The sequence below is a fragment of the Lissotriton helveticus genome, chromosome 2_1, assembly GCF_964261635.1.
Source record: "Lissotriton helveticus chromosome 2_1, aLisHel1.1, whole genome shotgun sequence".
Lineage (NCBI taxonomy): Eukaryota > Metazoa > Chordata > Amphibia > Caudata > Salamandridae > Lissotriton > Lissotriton helveticus.
This window is the reverse complement of record NC_136059.1, coordinates 736,455,425-736,472,169: the sequence shown is the minus strand read 5'-3', so window position 1 is coordinate 736,472,169 and position 16,745 is coordinate 736,455,425. Positions and strand designations below refer to the sequence as shown.

The 16,745-nt window shown below is 48.8% G+C and overlaps 1 protein-coding gene across 5 annotated transcripts in view; it reads right to left on the bottom strand.

Annotated features, from left to right (window-relative positions):
* Positions 1 to 16,745, bottom strand: part of PPIP5K2 (diphosphoinositol pentakisphosphate kinase 2) — a 1,596,028-nt gene that overhangs the window by 1,000,019 nt on the left and 579,264 nt on the right. For all 5 annotated transcript variants that reach the window (XM_078675453.1, XM_078675448.1, XM_078675449.1 and 2 more), the window contains exon 15: positions 11,023 to 11,148. In XM_078675453.1, coding sequence (XP_078531579.1) covers positions 11,023 to 11,148 — 126 coding nt within the window. The remainder of the gene's footprint in view (positions 1 to 11,022; positions 11,149 to 16,745) is intronic.

The window sequence follows — 16,745 nt, the reverse complement described above, 5'->3', positions numbered from 1 at the left end:
CTCCCATATGTTCCTAAGACATGGTTTAGGTTCGGGTGGCACCAGGACCTCACTAACTCGTGTGATTGTGGACATGACCTTCTCCCAATATGTCGCTATTGCTGGGCATTCCTATGTTGTGTGATACAATGTACCTATTACCCCACATTGCGCCCAGTCGTTCTTGATCTTCTTGAGAACCCTGGGCAGAAGTATTATGGATGGAAAGGCATACAGTAGGCCTGAGATCCACTCGAAATGAAAAGCGTTACAGAACGATAGCCGCCTTGGAAACTCCAGCACGTAAAACTGCTGACATTAAGCGTTCTCTTTGAAGGCAAATCGATCTAACCAAGGCTCTCCCCAATGTTGAAAGAGACCTTGCGTCACCTATGACTGGGGACGCCATTTGTGATCCCCTAGACATAGACGGCTGAGTTTGTCCGCGCTGGCGTTCAGAGAACCTGCCAGGTATTGAACCACCAGGGTTATGCACTGCTGCTCCTGCCATGTCTAGAGACACAGGGCCTCTTGACAAAGGGTCCTTGTTGCAGTACCACATGGAGATGGTTTTGTCTGTGAACACCTGCACTAACTTCCCCTTGACTGAGGGAAAAAAATACCATCAATGCCAATCGAATCGCCCTAAGCTCGAACTGATTGATGTGGAGCCCTTACTCCGCCGCAGATAAGTGTCCCCTGATCTCCACCTCTCCCAGATGGTCACCCCATCCTAGGAGTAAAGGATCTGTCAGTACTGTGAGATCTGGTTTGGGAAGGGAGAGGGGTCTGTCTCTGACCCAATCGCGGTTCGTCAACCACCACTGCACTTTCACAGTTCCCACCGAGATCTGGACCATGTCAGAGAGATTCCCCTGATGCTGAGCCCAATGGAACTTCTGGTCGCAGTGCAGAGCCCATCACCTGGAGTGTTTTACCAAAAGAATGCAGGAGGCCATGAGACCCATCAGCCTTCGAGTCAGTCTCACCGACATCCAGGATAGAGGCTGAAACATCAGTATCATAAACGGAATATCCTGGACTCGCTGTTTGGGAGGATAAGTCAGAAACTGTACGGTGTCCAGAACAGGTCCAATGAAAGTGAGCACCTGAGAAGGAGTCTGGTGTGACTTTGGCACATTTATAGAGAACCCAAGTGAATGCAGGAATCCTGCTGTAGTTTGAAGGTGAGAGACGATCACCTGGGGCGAGGTCCTGGCACTATACTCCTCCACGTCCCGGACTTGGAGAAGATGTCTCTCCTTATCTGCCTGCTGACCCCCCTCAACTATCTGAGCCTCGATACGTAATATCTCTGTTTCGAAAGCAGCATACGACTTGCTTTTCTTCCCTAACGGCAACTATTTTCGACTGAGTACCCTCTCTAATGACAACTTTAAATGCTTCCCAGAGAGTCACAGCCGAATCCACTGTACTACAGTTCTCAGTGAAATATTGCTCTGCTTCGGACCGTATTACTTTGTGAAAGTCCTAATCTTTGAAATGCCATGGTTTGATTCTGGGCGGCAGCGTATGATCCTTCAATGGACCTGCTAATATCACTTCCACTGGGGAATGGTCTGAAATTCCCCTAGCTATATGAGCTGCTTCTCTAAATTCCCCCAGCCAGGCGACGAGAGGCTGCCTGTTCCCGCTGAGAGGTGTGTGCATTGCTTCACACCGAGATTTTGATGTCTCCCTATATCCTCAAAACCCAATGCCTCCAGAAATCCTTGAAGTTGACCGCCCTGTGGTGGATTGTTCGTGTCCCTCTGGCCCCTGCTTAATGCATCGAGTTCGGTCGAAATTATATCATTCATGTCCCCTCCCAGGATCAATCTCTCTTCTGGTAGCTGCAATAACAGAGCCTAATATGTCTAATGTGGGGACTTGTAGCCCAGGGGGCGAATATATAGAACAGAGGTTAATTCTAACTCCCTCTCATACCCCGCTAAGCACTATGTATCTGCTCAAGTCATATTATGACTTTGTGGTGTATGAACGGAAAATAACGCTTTATCGGTATCCCTACCCCTCTAGATCCCGAGGTATAGCCTGCATGTGCCCTGAGACTATGCCCAAACCTATCCAAGGCTTTACAATGATTGCCCTTTAGATGTGTTTCTTGGAGGAGAATCACATCTGGTTCCTGGCGTATGATGAACAATAATACAGTTGACCTTCTCAATTTCCCATTAAGTCCATTGACGTCCCAGGACCAGACCTTTATTGAGGACTCTACATTGCTGTAGGTACCCATATAATTTTGGATTCATCCTGCCATTTACATTTACACCAAGGATCATCATGCGTAGATCTCTGTTTTCCTTACTCTTGCCGTACAATACTAAGCTAACAAAACTATCTACTAACTTTCCCCACCCCAATCCTCCCCTCCTGCTACCCTGCTTATAAGGTTTAGGAAAATCCAACTCTCCAACCCACAGAGCTCTTGTGGTCCCCAAAAAACATTACAATACTAGCCCAGAACTGACTGGGTGGCCGATCAAGCAGGACCCGCTAAATATATAAATAACTTACGGGCCTCTCCTCCAGGACACACAGTCAATGAATGTCTTCGGTGCATCATAGGATATGATTCTGACTGCCATGTCTCTCGAGTTCAATCAAAGTCTTAAATGTTTCTGTCTCTCATCAAGCGCCTCCCCGTCCCTGTCCCTGACAGGACTGTCTTACCTCCGTATATCTTCCTTACTTCACCCGTTTGGATCATCCGCTCCCCGGCTGCTCCCGTGGGACTGGCCAATGACACTCGCCACTCTCAATCCGCTCGGGAGTCACCCCTTTTGGTGACTGGTTCCATTCTTCGGTGGGATGCATGTTCTTGCTTTTTCCCAGTGGTGCGCCAGCCCTCCAGCCACTCCAACACCTCCTCCGGAGTTGCGAAGTAACACGACTTCCCTTCTGCAATCACTCTTAATCTAGCCGGAAAGAGCATCATATATTTAAGGTCCCTAGCTCTCAGCTCGCTTTTGACAGTATCAAAACGTCTTCTTTTTGGCTGTACTTGCAATGTGAAGTCTGGGAAGAACCCAATGTTGGACTTCTCTTAGGGGAGATCTCCTTTCACCCTGGCAACGTAGAGTACTGCATTTCTGTTCCGATAGTTAAATATTCTGGCGATTATGGTCCGCGGCAGGTTCCCGGGCCCGGTGGGGTCTCGCAGGAACTCTATGCATCCTTTCAATGTTGAAGAATTTGGGAAAAAGGCACAGGAGCTGTAGTTGGTTAAGAATGTGGTCTTCCAGAAAGAGTTCCATACTCTGTTCTTCCGCTCCTTCGGGTACGCCCACTACCCTTATGTTGTTTCGCCTTGCTCTCCCCTCCTGATCTTCTAACTGTGCCTCCATTTACAACGTTTGTTTCGTTAACAGGTGGAGCTGCTTTCGAGGCTCTTAGTTGTGGATTGAAGTTGATTAATGTTAGTCTCCGCAGCCGTTACCTTTTCATAGAGTTTAGAGAAATCCGCTCTTATAAGGATGACCTCCATGGATACTGCGTCTATCTTGGGTTCCGGGGAGCCCTTAACATCCTAAATTGCCGCTATAATCGCCATCAGAGATGGCTCTCCATCGTCCCTTTCGTCTTCCCTCGTTGCAGGAGGGCGAGGCAAAGTGTAGTTTTCCATTTTGTTTGTTTGTGTTGAACCTGCCCCTCTGGGCTTCCCCATTGTCATAGGACCCCCTCCCCGTGCACACACTTACACAGTCAGAGGACCCCCAGACAGGGTATCCGCTATTCTTCCCTTATCCGCAGTCCGGGTTCCTCCCCCTATGTGCTCCTCCACTCCTGGACGCCCAATTTAGCGGCTATCTCCTGTGGGTGTGGGCCGCTACACTCAGGCCACTACTATGGGCTTCTCTCCGCCTTCTCTGTAGGAAAGTGGGTTTAAGTTGCAGTAACCCCCCCACTTTTTGCCAGACTACTGATGCACTTTTTCTTGGTGTGCCCTAGGTCCCTGCCAATCCGGTTCCAGGGCCTGTGTTCTTTCCCCAAAACTAACCCAATTGGCATCTCTGGCCACAGGTCAGCCCCTGGTAAATGGTACCACAGGTACCCAGGGCACTGTGACCAGGAAAGACCTCTAAGGGCTGCAGCACTTATTGTGCCACCCTTACAGGTCCTGTACCTTTACACACACACACTGCCTTTGAAGGCTGCATGTCTTGGTGCAGAACAAAAGTGAAGAGTCGACATGGCACACATCCCTGTGTGCCATGCCCACAAACCACTGGCATACATCAGTCACCCCTCTAGCGGGATGCCCTATGCCAGTGGTGAGGGTACAGTTGCATGAGCCCAGTACCCCTACAGTACCCCGGTCCATTACTGTGCACTGTAAGTGCAGTGCTGCCATTAAGAGTATATGGTGCTGGTAGTTTGTCATTACGAATTCCACAATACCATAATGGCTACACTGAAGACTGGGAAGTTTGGTATCAAACTTCTCAGCACATTAAACCAACACTGATGCCAGTGTGAGATTTAATGTAAAATGCACCCCATAGGTCATCTTAGAGATGCCACCTGAAAGTTGACCAACTTCTAGTGACCTGACTGAGTGGCTGCTTAGGCTGCCACCAACAGACATTTTTCTGGACCCTTGGCTCAAGAGCTGCTGCTCTTGGGGCCTGAAACAATGCACATCCAGGGACGAGGTGCCAAGTCTCCTCCCCCAGGATGGGCAGGGTTCAAGAAGGAGAAGCTTCAAAGGCATGCCGCCTTTGTGAGCCTCTCTAGACCATTTGCTGCTTTCAGCAACTGGCCCCCACTGGTTCTACCCCCCACGTTGGGCGGGAGAACCGGCAGAAAAACAAGTGAGGAAGAGAGGTGTGCCCACCTCTGCCAACTCCACCCCTAAGGTGGGGGAGGTGAGGTGAAGAAAACCTTGAGTCCCCTCCATCTTGAGGATGGGGGGACCCAGCCAACCAGGGACAGGCTCTTGCCCCATCCCACTGGGGAGTGGCAGAATAGGGGGTGTACCCACTCCAGGGAAGGGACCCATTGGTCCCTGCCCTTTACCAACCTGTAACGCCCCTAAATTTAGTAACAGGGGCCACCCTGAACCTTCCTTCTTCAGATCCAGAAACCACAAGAAAAGAAGATAAGAAGAAGGACGAAAAGCTGTGCAGAGACAACCTCATTAAACTGTGTCGTAAAATCAAAACTGGCTCCCCGTCAGACCCCATGCGTCCGGCCCAATTCTTGGAGTCACTTGACTTTTTCCTACCTTCTCTGGCCTCTGTTCTAAATCTCTCTTTCTCATCAGCTATAGTACCCTCTGCATGGAAGCAAGCATGGGTTTCACCTATCATCAAGAAACCCTCCCTAGATCCTTCCAAACCGGAAAATTTCCGTCCGATCTCGCTGCTTCCATGGCTGTCTAAACTCGCTGAAGCCCATGTTAACAGCGTTTTGTCCTAACACATGGTCCAGAATAACATCTTGAACCCATCTCAAAATGGGTTCAGACCGGGCCATAGTACGGAGTCTGCTCTCCTAGCCACTTCCGAATACCTCCGAACGGTCCTTGATGCCGGTCAAAGCGCTGCGCTGATTCTTCTTGATCTCAGCGCGGCCTTTGACACGGTGTCCCATGACATCCTTCTTGATCGTCTGGAGACATTCGGAGTATCCGACCTGGCTCTAAGGTGGTTCCATTCTTTCCTTAAAGACAGATCCTTCCGGGTCTCAGCACCCCCTTTTCTATCTAAATCTCATCCTATTGCACAGGGAGTTCCGCAGGGCTCTGCGTTGAGCCCATCTCTTTTTAATCTTTATGTGCAACCTCTTGCAACAGTGGCCAAAGAGTGGGGTCTGACACTGGTGTCGTACGCCGACGACACACAGTTGGCCATTACTCTGACGGAGGGCCCGTCCATCTCGGCTTCTAGATTTAAAAATGGTCTCTCCGCAGTAGCCCAATGGTTGACGGACAACTGTTTACAGCTTAATGCTGGAAAAACAGAAGTGCTACTCCTTGGCAAAAACACCAGCCACTGGAATGAGCACTGGTGGCCGTCTTCCTTAGGCACCATACCACCTCCCAAATCCCTAGTTAAAAATCTAGGAGTGTGGATGGATGCCTCACTTAACTATCAGACCCACACCAAAAAAGTTGCTGGCACGTGCATCGGTCTGCTGAGGAACCTCAGACATATACTAGGTTTTTTTGATGCCAAGGTCCGCCAGCTTATCATCCAAGCAACCATCCTCTCGCGGTTGGATTACGCCAATGTTCTCCTCCTAGGCGCTAACAAAGGAGAGATAGCACGGCTGCAACGTGTACAAAACTCCGCGGCAAGAGCCCTGGTCGGCCTTCCTCGTAGATGTTCGGCCAGAGCTACTATCCGCAAACTACATTGGCTACCTGTTGACTCTAGGATTAGATTCAAAGCCCTCATCATGACTTTTAAAATCCTTAAAATTGACAGTCCTACTCTGCTGCGTCCGCTTCTCACCCCTTATGTCCCATCACGCAATCTGCGATCCTCTAACCAACATCTCTTATGCGTCCCTCGCACTAAACTCTGCCGCATGGGCGGCCGCTCCTTTAGAGTTTTAGGAGCCAAGCTATGGCACGATCTACCTCTTAACATTCGCTCTATAGAAAGCTTATCCATCTTCCGAAAAGCTATTAAAACCTACCTATTCCCCTCCCCGTAACTCCCCTCACTTCTGCGCCTATAGGTTAGGGTTGTGATTTCTTTAGCGCCGGGACGCCTCATTGCTGGGGCAGCTGTTTTGCGCTTTATCAAATAAAGAATAGAATAGAATAGAATAGAGCTAACAAGAGGACGAAGCCCACTGACTTGGCCCCAGCACTATAGGCCTGTCTCTCCTGCGAAATCCCGGTATGTCCTGCAGCCAGCAACCTCAAAAACCCCAGAGGACCTGCCTGTCTTCACTTCAAAGACTGAATCTCCCAGGAACACCGGACTTGTTCAAACTGCAGCTTCTGGTGCCAACCAGAAACCGCGAATCCAGCCCACTCTGCACCCGCCGATCCCAGCCCGAGCTTGAGGGGAAAAATACCACAAGGAGGTCACCCCGGCGATCCTGACCGGTGATCCCACGACCCCTGACCTGCCTCAATCTTCCAGACGACATCTGCAGCCTCAATCCAGAGGACCCCCCCTACCGCGACCAGAGCGGGTAAGAAAATCTGACATCCCAAGGCACCACTGCACCAGACCCCCCACGGCCTTGTGTGCCCAAACCAACAGTGCCTAATCAACAATCAACATCCCAACTTAACCCTCGAAGTGGTGGTCGCACCTGGAAGATCCTCGTCCCCGAGCCTGCAGTGTTTTTGTCCCGGAGGTTCTCCATTGGAAACAACAGGGCACCCAACCTTAAAACAGCACCCTGCACCCGGCCGCCCTAGTACCGCTGAGGGTGCAATTCCAGTGCATCACTGACCCTGGGAGATCCCTGAGTCTAACCCCAGAACCTTAACTCCCACAGTTGTTTACTTACCTGCAAACCGATAACCTGTTTTTCCTACATAGGATAACATTGACAATTTTCCTTCCAAAAAACGACTAAGTGTGGAGTTTTGAAAACTAAAGCTATTCTTTAAAAATCGTACAAATAACTAAAACATGTTTTCTCACCTGTTTGCAGGACATGTCACAGTGCTGAATCTAGGCATCCAGCACAGAGTTAGAAAAAGTAACGTAAAAGTAACTTACCTGCAATTTGTTGAAAAAGCCTATTCATTCCAAAGTACTGTATTTGCTAAGTGTTGCATACTAATGCTCCCCTGTAAATCAAACAAAGTATAATTTCTACTGCATTTTTCAAACTGTACTATATCCAGTAACCTATTAATGAAAAAAAGTATTTAATGCTTACCTGTGCCAGGCTTGCTTGGTTCTAAAAATACACAACAGTATATTTTTTATACAAAAACAATTGGCTTAGAGTTCAGTTCTTGAGTGTGTGAATTCATTTGCTGACTGAGTGTGTACATCAAACACTTAACACTATCCTCTGATACTGCCTTACTGCTCGACCAAGCTACCACTATTAGAGAGTAAGGTTCAATCTAACTTTAACCTCTTCCTACCTCTGGGGACACTTAGACTATACACACTATACCTCATTTTGGTGTAGTGTATATATAGAGGCAGTTTCTTACAACGTCCGCATAGGGATATTGCTTCCTTGGTCGCACCTGGGGGCCTCCCTCCACTAAATTCACACTGCTGTTTCCTGGCCACTTATATCCCCTTTGTCCTGGCCCCCAGGCTCTCGGGTGCCTCAGTTATCCGGTGTTACAACTGCCTCACAACTCGTGGCACAGCAGAAATGCCCCTTAATGGCTGAGCCCGCTGTATAAGCTGCGTAGCGTTTCCTAATCTCCCTTCGGGATCAGATGCAGGCTTCTCTACCTCCACACAGCCCAGAGATGCAGAATGTCTCTCATGGGGGGGTTCACTGTCCTTCTCCGCAAGGATCTTCAGTGCAATGGTGCCGTCAGCGTCACCTGGGCCACGCTTGTACCAGCCACAGGTCACAGACTGCCTGGCATCCACTCACTTCACTTGCACGGCTGCCTCAGCTCCCCGCCTGGCTCTTCCGGCCTTCTCCGGCTCTCAATTGTGTACCACGGCACTGCCAGGTGGGCTCCGACGCAGCAGCTCTCCTCACAGTTGCCTGCTCCGTGCTGCGTTACGCTTCAACCCCTCTTCCGTTCACAGAGGTCTCCCGCTGCAGTGGCAATTACAAAACCAACAACGTTCTGCTCAATAGTGCGCGCCAACCCCTCTTCCGTTCACGGAGGTCTCCCGCTGCAGTGACAATTACTAAACCAACAACGTTCCGCTCATCGGGTCGAATTCCGCTGGCTGCGCACTCGGCGCTGCTCCCAGTGACTTGATGCCTCCGAAGTGCGGGATATATTTCACGGATATTCTGTGGCCTGGATGGGAGCTGTTTTACCTCACGGCCATCTTGGTCAGCGAGCAAACCAAGCCCCCCTGCTAGAGTGAGTCTTAACCCTCCCCCCCGAATGCCGTCCTTAAAGCCTTGGACCTTTGGCTGCTGTTAAGTGTATTGCACCTAACTTTTCCTGAAATCTAGGACCTAGAAACTTTTTTGCTTCAAAGACCTTCAGAGTACCGGGACCAGTCTGCAAAACTGACCTGAAGAAGGTGCGCTGCCGCTGGGCTAACGGTTCAGAGCTTTCTATTGCACTAAATTCCATTCAACTGGCCCTCACAGAGAAGGTATCCAGGCTCATGAAGTCCTCTTCGGCTACAGCCTGTAGCCTTGCCCTGCTGGGAGAATCGGAGCTCCGATAGGTAGAAATATTAACTAAAGGTACCAAATGTATCCCGCCAGCGAGGGACTTCTCTGGCCGCAAAATTCAAATTTCTCCCACTCAGAGCTTTGCCGCCAAAAATTAACAGCTTAGCCAAGACCTACCCGACGATGTGAAGCCCTTTTTTGGCCACAGCCTGCTGCTTTGCTCTGCTGAGGATTTTTGATTTCCATTTCAGAGACTAAGTTTGAATGTAAAACTTCCAACCCGATCAAACTTGGTTTCTGTATCCCTCGTAGTAGACTTAACATGCATCTAGGTACTGGTTACACGCAACCAGATGACTGGGGTAGGTGCTTTTAACTGTTTTGCCTATTTTATTAAACATTCTTCAGTTTCCCTTATTGGATTTTGATAATTTTGATATCATTTTATTAATTAAATTCACTCTTTTTTTAATCTGCTTAGGGATTTTTCATTCTTTGTGTTTTAACTTTATTACTCAGGGGGTGTTGAACTCATATTAATTTAGACTTCGAGGGTTCACCCTAACCAGAATTGTGGTTATTACTTTAGGTGGGTAATCATCCTCCTTACCTGATGCCCTAAGTTCTTACAGACAGGTTTCCTTCATATGCATTTTTCGTTTATTAAATGTTACCAAAGGAACTGCTGCATGGTCTAACATAATGAAAAATCATGATACGCTGCAATTCACTTATTGGCTCAGAGTATTGCAAGGTTTTGGATACCATCAAACATAATATATATCCCAGTGGCCAAAATAATATGATTGATATAATTGTATCTTACTTTTGTAAATCGGCCACTGGGGCAAAAAATTACAGATGAAATTTTTCTGAATCATTTTCATTATCTTTTTAATTCAACAACTAGTTTCTTTAGAAAAACAAGAGCGATCTACACAAATGACCTCTGAATTCAGGATTTCGACTACTTTTCATAAATGTAAAGATTTCCAGGTTCAACCATGAGTTTCTCACCCATTTTCACCACAAACTACATGTAGGTAAAAACATAGAAAAATAGGAACAATCAACACACACTTTCAAAAATGCTTGTTCATGAACGCTGGAATAAGGTTATCCTAGTACAGTAAACATTTTGTTGATGTAAATTTTAGTAAAAAAAAAACAAAAAAACCTTTTTCCAGAAAAAATACAATATTTTGGCTGCTTTTTCAGTTACCTCGATGGGAATCCACAAACCCTGGAAACCTTTTGAATCCCCAATGTTAGGGGAAAATGGGATGCAAATTTGGCCTGGGTACCTTTTGTGTAAAACTAAAAACATGTTTTTATGGCTTAAGAGCGAGGTACCTCAAACATCTAATCAAGGGCTCGACTGGGGTAGAAGGGAATGGGCACAGCAACTAACGGATTAAAGACTGCAGCTAGCAAAAAGCACAAGCTTAGTGGGAAAAGAGCTCTACCAAATACTCCCTATTATGTCACAGGACTTCTACAAGCCCCGTATATAGCCTCAACCCCTGCTAATGTACAAGAAAAATCTACAATGTGCCCTACAGATAGGGCTTGATATCGGTCTAGTCCGTCCCTGCATGCAGGTTTTCAACTTCTACAGAGCACCAACAAATCAGAATAGCTAGGATGCAACTGAGGTACACAAGTCTGCTCAGGTGCACATATTTCAAAGAGACACAATGTGTGTTAAAGAAAAATTAGTATTCACACAGAAATGCATAGTAACAAAATTATAAGAACATATTTTACCTTGTCCTCCAGGATACATACACCTGAATGCTCTGCCAAGCTCCTCAGCCTGGACCCTGCCAGCAGGAGTCAGCTCTCCTCCCCATTTTAGGACCAAAAGTAGTGATGGCTCTTCTCTTCTGCAATCTGAACATATAAATAATGCAGTATCCTTTTAGCACGTACATGTGTTATGCTCTCGCTAGAAGATTCATACATAACATATTAAAAATGGTTTTCACAAAGCTTCGCTCATGGGGCACTCTCCATAGCTGGCTGCAAATGTATGGCTTTTCAGCAATCAAGCAGGTGGTATACTGTTGTTGAACAGGTAATTTCTGTTTTTTGCTGATGTTATAAGCTGATGTGGTTGCTATGAGAAACAGTTTTCAGGGTTAGTACACATAAAGGGCAGCTGTGCATTGGTTCAAATGGAATGCACCTCAGGAACGAGAGTACTAAATTGAGGTGCCACTGTTGTAACACAAAAGGTTTTGGCAGGACCATGTGGGTCAGCTCTGTTAAAAACGTATAAGTGATTTGAACAATGATTGCTGATAGGGCAAATGTAAGAAATCTGATAAGGCTCACAAGTAACCTTTCACAGTGGCTTCAGCAAGTCGTTAAGAAAGAGAGAGAAATCAATAAAACATCAGACAAATGGGCTTTTTAAGGTTCTAACTATCCAGACATACACCAAGCAACAAACCTTTCTCAGCACCAACAGTTTTAGTGGATGGATGCCTGGCTGGCGAGTGGAGGCCGGTCTTAGGAGATTAAACAAGACCACTGGCATATTGTGTAGATCCAAAAATAAATTCTACTCCTCAAAGTTGGGAGTCATTTCCATCGCCCGAGAACCATTGTGTGAAAGGAAGAGTCCCATCGGAGTCCAAATGAGGTTGAATAGGTTGTGGTTGATGTCCAGGATATAGCGACTTTGGTGAGATCGCAGCAGATTCCCATTCGATTCCGAAAGGAAATTGGGTCTTCCCCCAGTATCAGCGGCATCTGTGCCGATTCAATGCCCAAGCAACTGCTGAGGATATCGGAGCAGATGTCAGCCTGGAGTCAGGAAGACCCCAGAATGGGGTAAAAAGGCACTGTCAGCGTTTAGGATGAATCCATCAGAGGGGGCTCAACTGAAGACCTCCTCAGATCTTTGAGGCCCAGAGGCACACTAGAAGGAGTAGGAAAGGTGCTAAGAATGAGAAACATGCACGGTTTATGAAGTCGCTGAAGGGCCCGGAACTTGAGCTGAATCAAGAACAGTTGGGGAAATCGGATCTGCTGTAAGGGAGAGCACATCTGCAACCGTGATTTCGAGAAAGTCTGGCCCTTACTTGCTTTTCAGCGGTGTCCAACGATGTAGAATTGGTCTTGTGGTCTCAGATAGTCTGTGAGAAGCCTAAAACACTAGCTATAGACCTTGTATGGGTCCACCACCAGCATCTACTTATGGCAGTCTTTGTAGGTTTGAATCCTGCTATTTTAGGGGTAAACATTTGCCTTGGCACGCTATGAAAAATTTGACAAAAAGAACTTTCAGTCACGGACATAAAACGAGGGGGGGAGCTTCAGATTTACAACAGGAGGCATGGAAAGAAAGGAAGAAAGGGACTGACGACAAAGTACAGAGGTGGCATTTATATGTGGCCTGATGTCACTTCCAGGGCATGGCGGACAAAAGGAGTCGCACAAGGGAATTTCTTTAAAAAATCACCAGATCGGACACTTGGGGATATTCACAAGGTGAGAAATCTGCAGTTACAAGTATCCATGAGAATACCACTGCCAAGAGTACCCAGCAGTATTATGAGGAGCCGTGGAAGAGGTGTGACTTATAATATATTATTTTTATTTTTAGATTTAAATGTTTTCATTTAAAAAAAAATTTTAATAGTCGCACACAAATCTGGAGTGAACCAACCTTTTCTCCCTCATCGAGTGTTTCATCTGTCCCCTTTGTCATTTTTCGGTTTGGCTTGACTGCCCTCGACAGCAAAGGTATTGGCATTATTTCTTTTATCTATACTTCAAAATATACATAGTGGACATTGGCTCTACAGAGTATTTCCCTCTTACCTCATGCAATTGTCTGTTTGATGTATTTCACCTCCTGTTGAGTGCATGCATTATAATTAATGAGGGACTATTTTACACCTAAAAAGTAAACCGAACCGGGGGCGGAGCTAGCCAGCAAGTGTGATGGCCGCTTGAAGCCGGAGCTCCATCGTGTACAGGCGATTAATCCTGAATTTATCCTTTTTGAGCGGCACTTAACCCCCGCTTCCCTCTTCTCCAGTCCCCCCGAGGTGGCGGCGATTGGCGATTCCCCGGAGATCGGAGCAGTCAGGACCCGGAGAGAGTCGCAGCCTGGTGTAGCGTTGGTCCGGGCGGGCCGCAAAGCCTCGGACTGGGGTCCATCCCGAGGCCGGACTACGTGACGCGACGTGCGGCTGCCGCCCAGAGGGCGCCCCGGTGCTCTGGTACCTGTACTGGACATCATACAGCAGATCGCTTGGCCTGGGGGAGTGAAGTAGGTGGCATGCTTAGCGACAACGGCAGATAGTGGTTTCTCATGTACGGCGCCTTCCCCTAACACCCCACCAAAGTCCGTGGCTCCAGAGGTTTGCGCAGCGGTTGGGGGAGCCTCAGGCGAACGGCGAGGGATTGAGGCTGCAAGGGGACCGAAGACTCCCATTGTCCGATCCTCCAACGCTCGGGGGCTGATGCTCTAGTGCCCAGTGCACCTACCACAGCTGTGAGTGCAGAGACTGTGATTCCCTCCCCGTAGAAGGCAGCAGAGGTGCGAGACGGTGACGAGTCGTGAACGCTGTGCGTGTGTGGAGTGTCCTGCCCCTGTGAGGCTCGGCACGGCCTAAGCTGATAGCTGAGGGCACGTTGGATTTTTGGGCGCGGAGTCTGCACGCATTCGCCCCCGGGATCCACGGAGAGCTGGAGAAACCTTTTTTCCCACACCTGGAGCATACACTAACCGAGATCCCCAGAATTACTAAGTGTGAAGCGGCAGCCCGTGGACGACCTCCTTTCCTGTGGTTCTGGCACGGAGACGAGTTTGAATACAGCGCAGAGGATTCCAGCGCGCGCCATTTTGTGAGGGCGAGGCAGTCCTCCCTACCCGCGCACATTGAGGTGCATCGCGGGGGCATAAGTAGGGGCGCGGGTTTCCCCGGAGGAGGCGTCTGCTCCGAGCCCACTCCACATCCACCGGTGGGGCGGCAGATCCGCAGAGTGGTGCGAGAACCTGGCCTAATCATCCACTGTGCCTTATCTCGGGTGCGTTGGAGGGGTTCCTGCTGGGGTGCCCTGGGGGCCCTCCCCCCCCACGTGCGGAGTCTCGGTGCCCTAGCACTTAGTGAAGCGGGAGCCTGTGACTGTGGGCCAAGAGCACCCTATAGAGCAACAAGGGGATCACTGGACACCCCAGACGGCGAGCGGTCAGCTGGTCTCAAGATGGGCAAAGGCGATAAGACCCAGAGCAGGCTGCCATTTGCACAAAGGTGGCTGCAGCAGCTCAGCCCACCGTCGGAGAGTAGGGCGGAGGTGCGCCCAGAGGACACACAGGGATCGAGCTCGGACATTAAAGATTTGCTGTTGTCTATGGAGCAGAGCCTTCAGGTCAGTATCTCTGCATTGGGCACCAAGATGGACGCCATGACGTATAGGATGGACCGCATGGCGGAACGTCTGGACAAACACGCGGAAAGACATGACATGGCCGAGAGAAGGATGACAGAAACGGAGGAGGCGCAAACGGACTTGGACACGGCGCATAAAAAGATGGAGAGGATGATGCAGGTTCTGCAGGACAAGACCGAGGACTTGGAAGCGCGATCGCGACGTAGTAACCTTCGCATCACGGGCCTTCCAGAAAGTACACACACGGGCCTGATGGAGCAATTTGTGGAGAAGCTACTCAAAACACTCGGGAGAAGATGTGTTGTCGGACATATTTATTGTGGAGCGAGCACACAGGTCCCTTGGCCCGCTCCCAAAGCCAGGGGCACCTCCCCGACCCATAATAGCGAAGCTTCTTAATTATCGGGACAGAGACACTGCCCTCCGGCTGGCTAGATCCAAACAAGCGCTGCAATATGAAGGGTCAGCCATTTCCCTGTATCCAGACTTCACGGCGAAGGTTCAGGAGGAGCGTAAGTAATTTATTCCACACAAGAAACGGCTCAGGGAAATGGGCCTGGACTACGCACTACTGTATCCGGCTAAATTGCGTGTTAATAGAGGAGGCCACTCTCACATATTCACGCTATGAAACGTTGGTCGCGGGACCGGACCTCGGACAATACCAAAGAGCTGGTCGTTGATGAAAGCAGTAGCCGGTTGGAAGATCAGGACTAAGAACATCTAACACACAGTCGTTGGCGGATCACTGGACTTGTGATTGATAGGTGCGGACGCCGCTCGACCACGCGGCAATGAGGCTGTGGATAGCGCCCTGGTCTCCGGGGAACGAAGACTACTGAAGATAAGTGATTGGGGGCGAGGGGGAAGGGGGGCGGAGGACTTAGACGCTTTGTGGATGTTCATTTTCCTTTCTCATATCACCCTGTTCTGGACACTATTTATGGTTTTAAAATGCACAATATCACTGGTACTGCAGAACTTAATGCTGGAGATGGGAATCCGGGGGTGATATCACTACAGGTTTAAGGAACAGTATTTGTTGCTCAGATTACGCAACCTGTGCATGGCGGGGCAGGTGGAGAGCTAACGGGAATCTTGTGTTTTGTGTGGAGTCTATGATACTAGGCTACCTTAGCCCCAGAGCGCATAGCAAGGTTGCTCTGTTGGTGTTCACAGTGGGGTTTTTGATTGCGGCGGGGGGACCCAGATTTCTGATAGACCAGGTTGGGGCGGGTCTGCTGTGGGTGGGGGGTAATGGGGAACAGTTTAAAATGTTATTGATGGTTCCGCCTGCTAGTGTAGTGACTATATGCTGCATTGAGACGACTTGCATCAATGGCTCGTCCCTATGGCGCAGATGACAAATATCACTGAGGGGCACTCTGGAGGTCCTAGGGAAACCCTTAGAGCACTCACCTGGAATGTAAGGGGGTTAAACGACCATCGGAAACTCAGGAAAGTGCTGAACTATTTACAGAGACATCACATTGACTTAGCTCTTATACAAGAAACTCATCTTCCACTTCAGAGCAAAATGCTGCTATGCCGGGGTCTGTCAGGTAACACCACAGTAGCTGGATTCACAACACACTCTAGAGGGGTCCTGACATGGATAAATCCTAGATCTAATTTAGTATTGGAGTTGCTGCAAGCAGACACTGCAGACACTGGCTGCAGGTATCTTATATCGAGATGCACGGGGAAGGGGCATGACCTTATTGTGGTAAACGTGTATGGCCCGAATTACGACTCCCCAGACTTCTATGAGAATTTAGCGAGGTGTTGCCGAGACTATGTCACGGCGCAAATGCTCTGGGGTGGTGACCTCAACCTGGTGATGGACCCGGATATAGACAGATCTTCAGGCCCTTTGCGTAGACCCGCAGCAGCGGCTGTGGCACTTCAAGCTGAGTTATTAACGCTTGACCTGGTTGATGTATGGAGGAGTAGGAACACTGTTGGAGGGGGGTTCACGGATTACTCAGCATATCACGACATTCACACCAGGATTGACTACTGGCTAGCCTCTTTCTCAGTTTCCAGACACATACTCTCATGTAAGGTTTTACCACGCACCC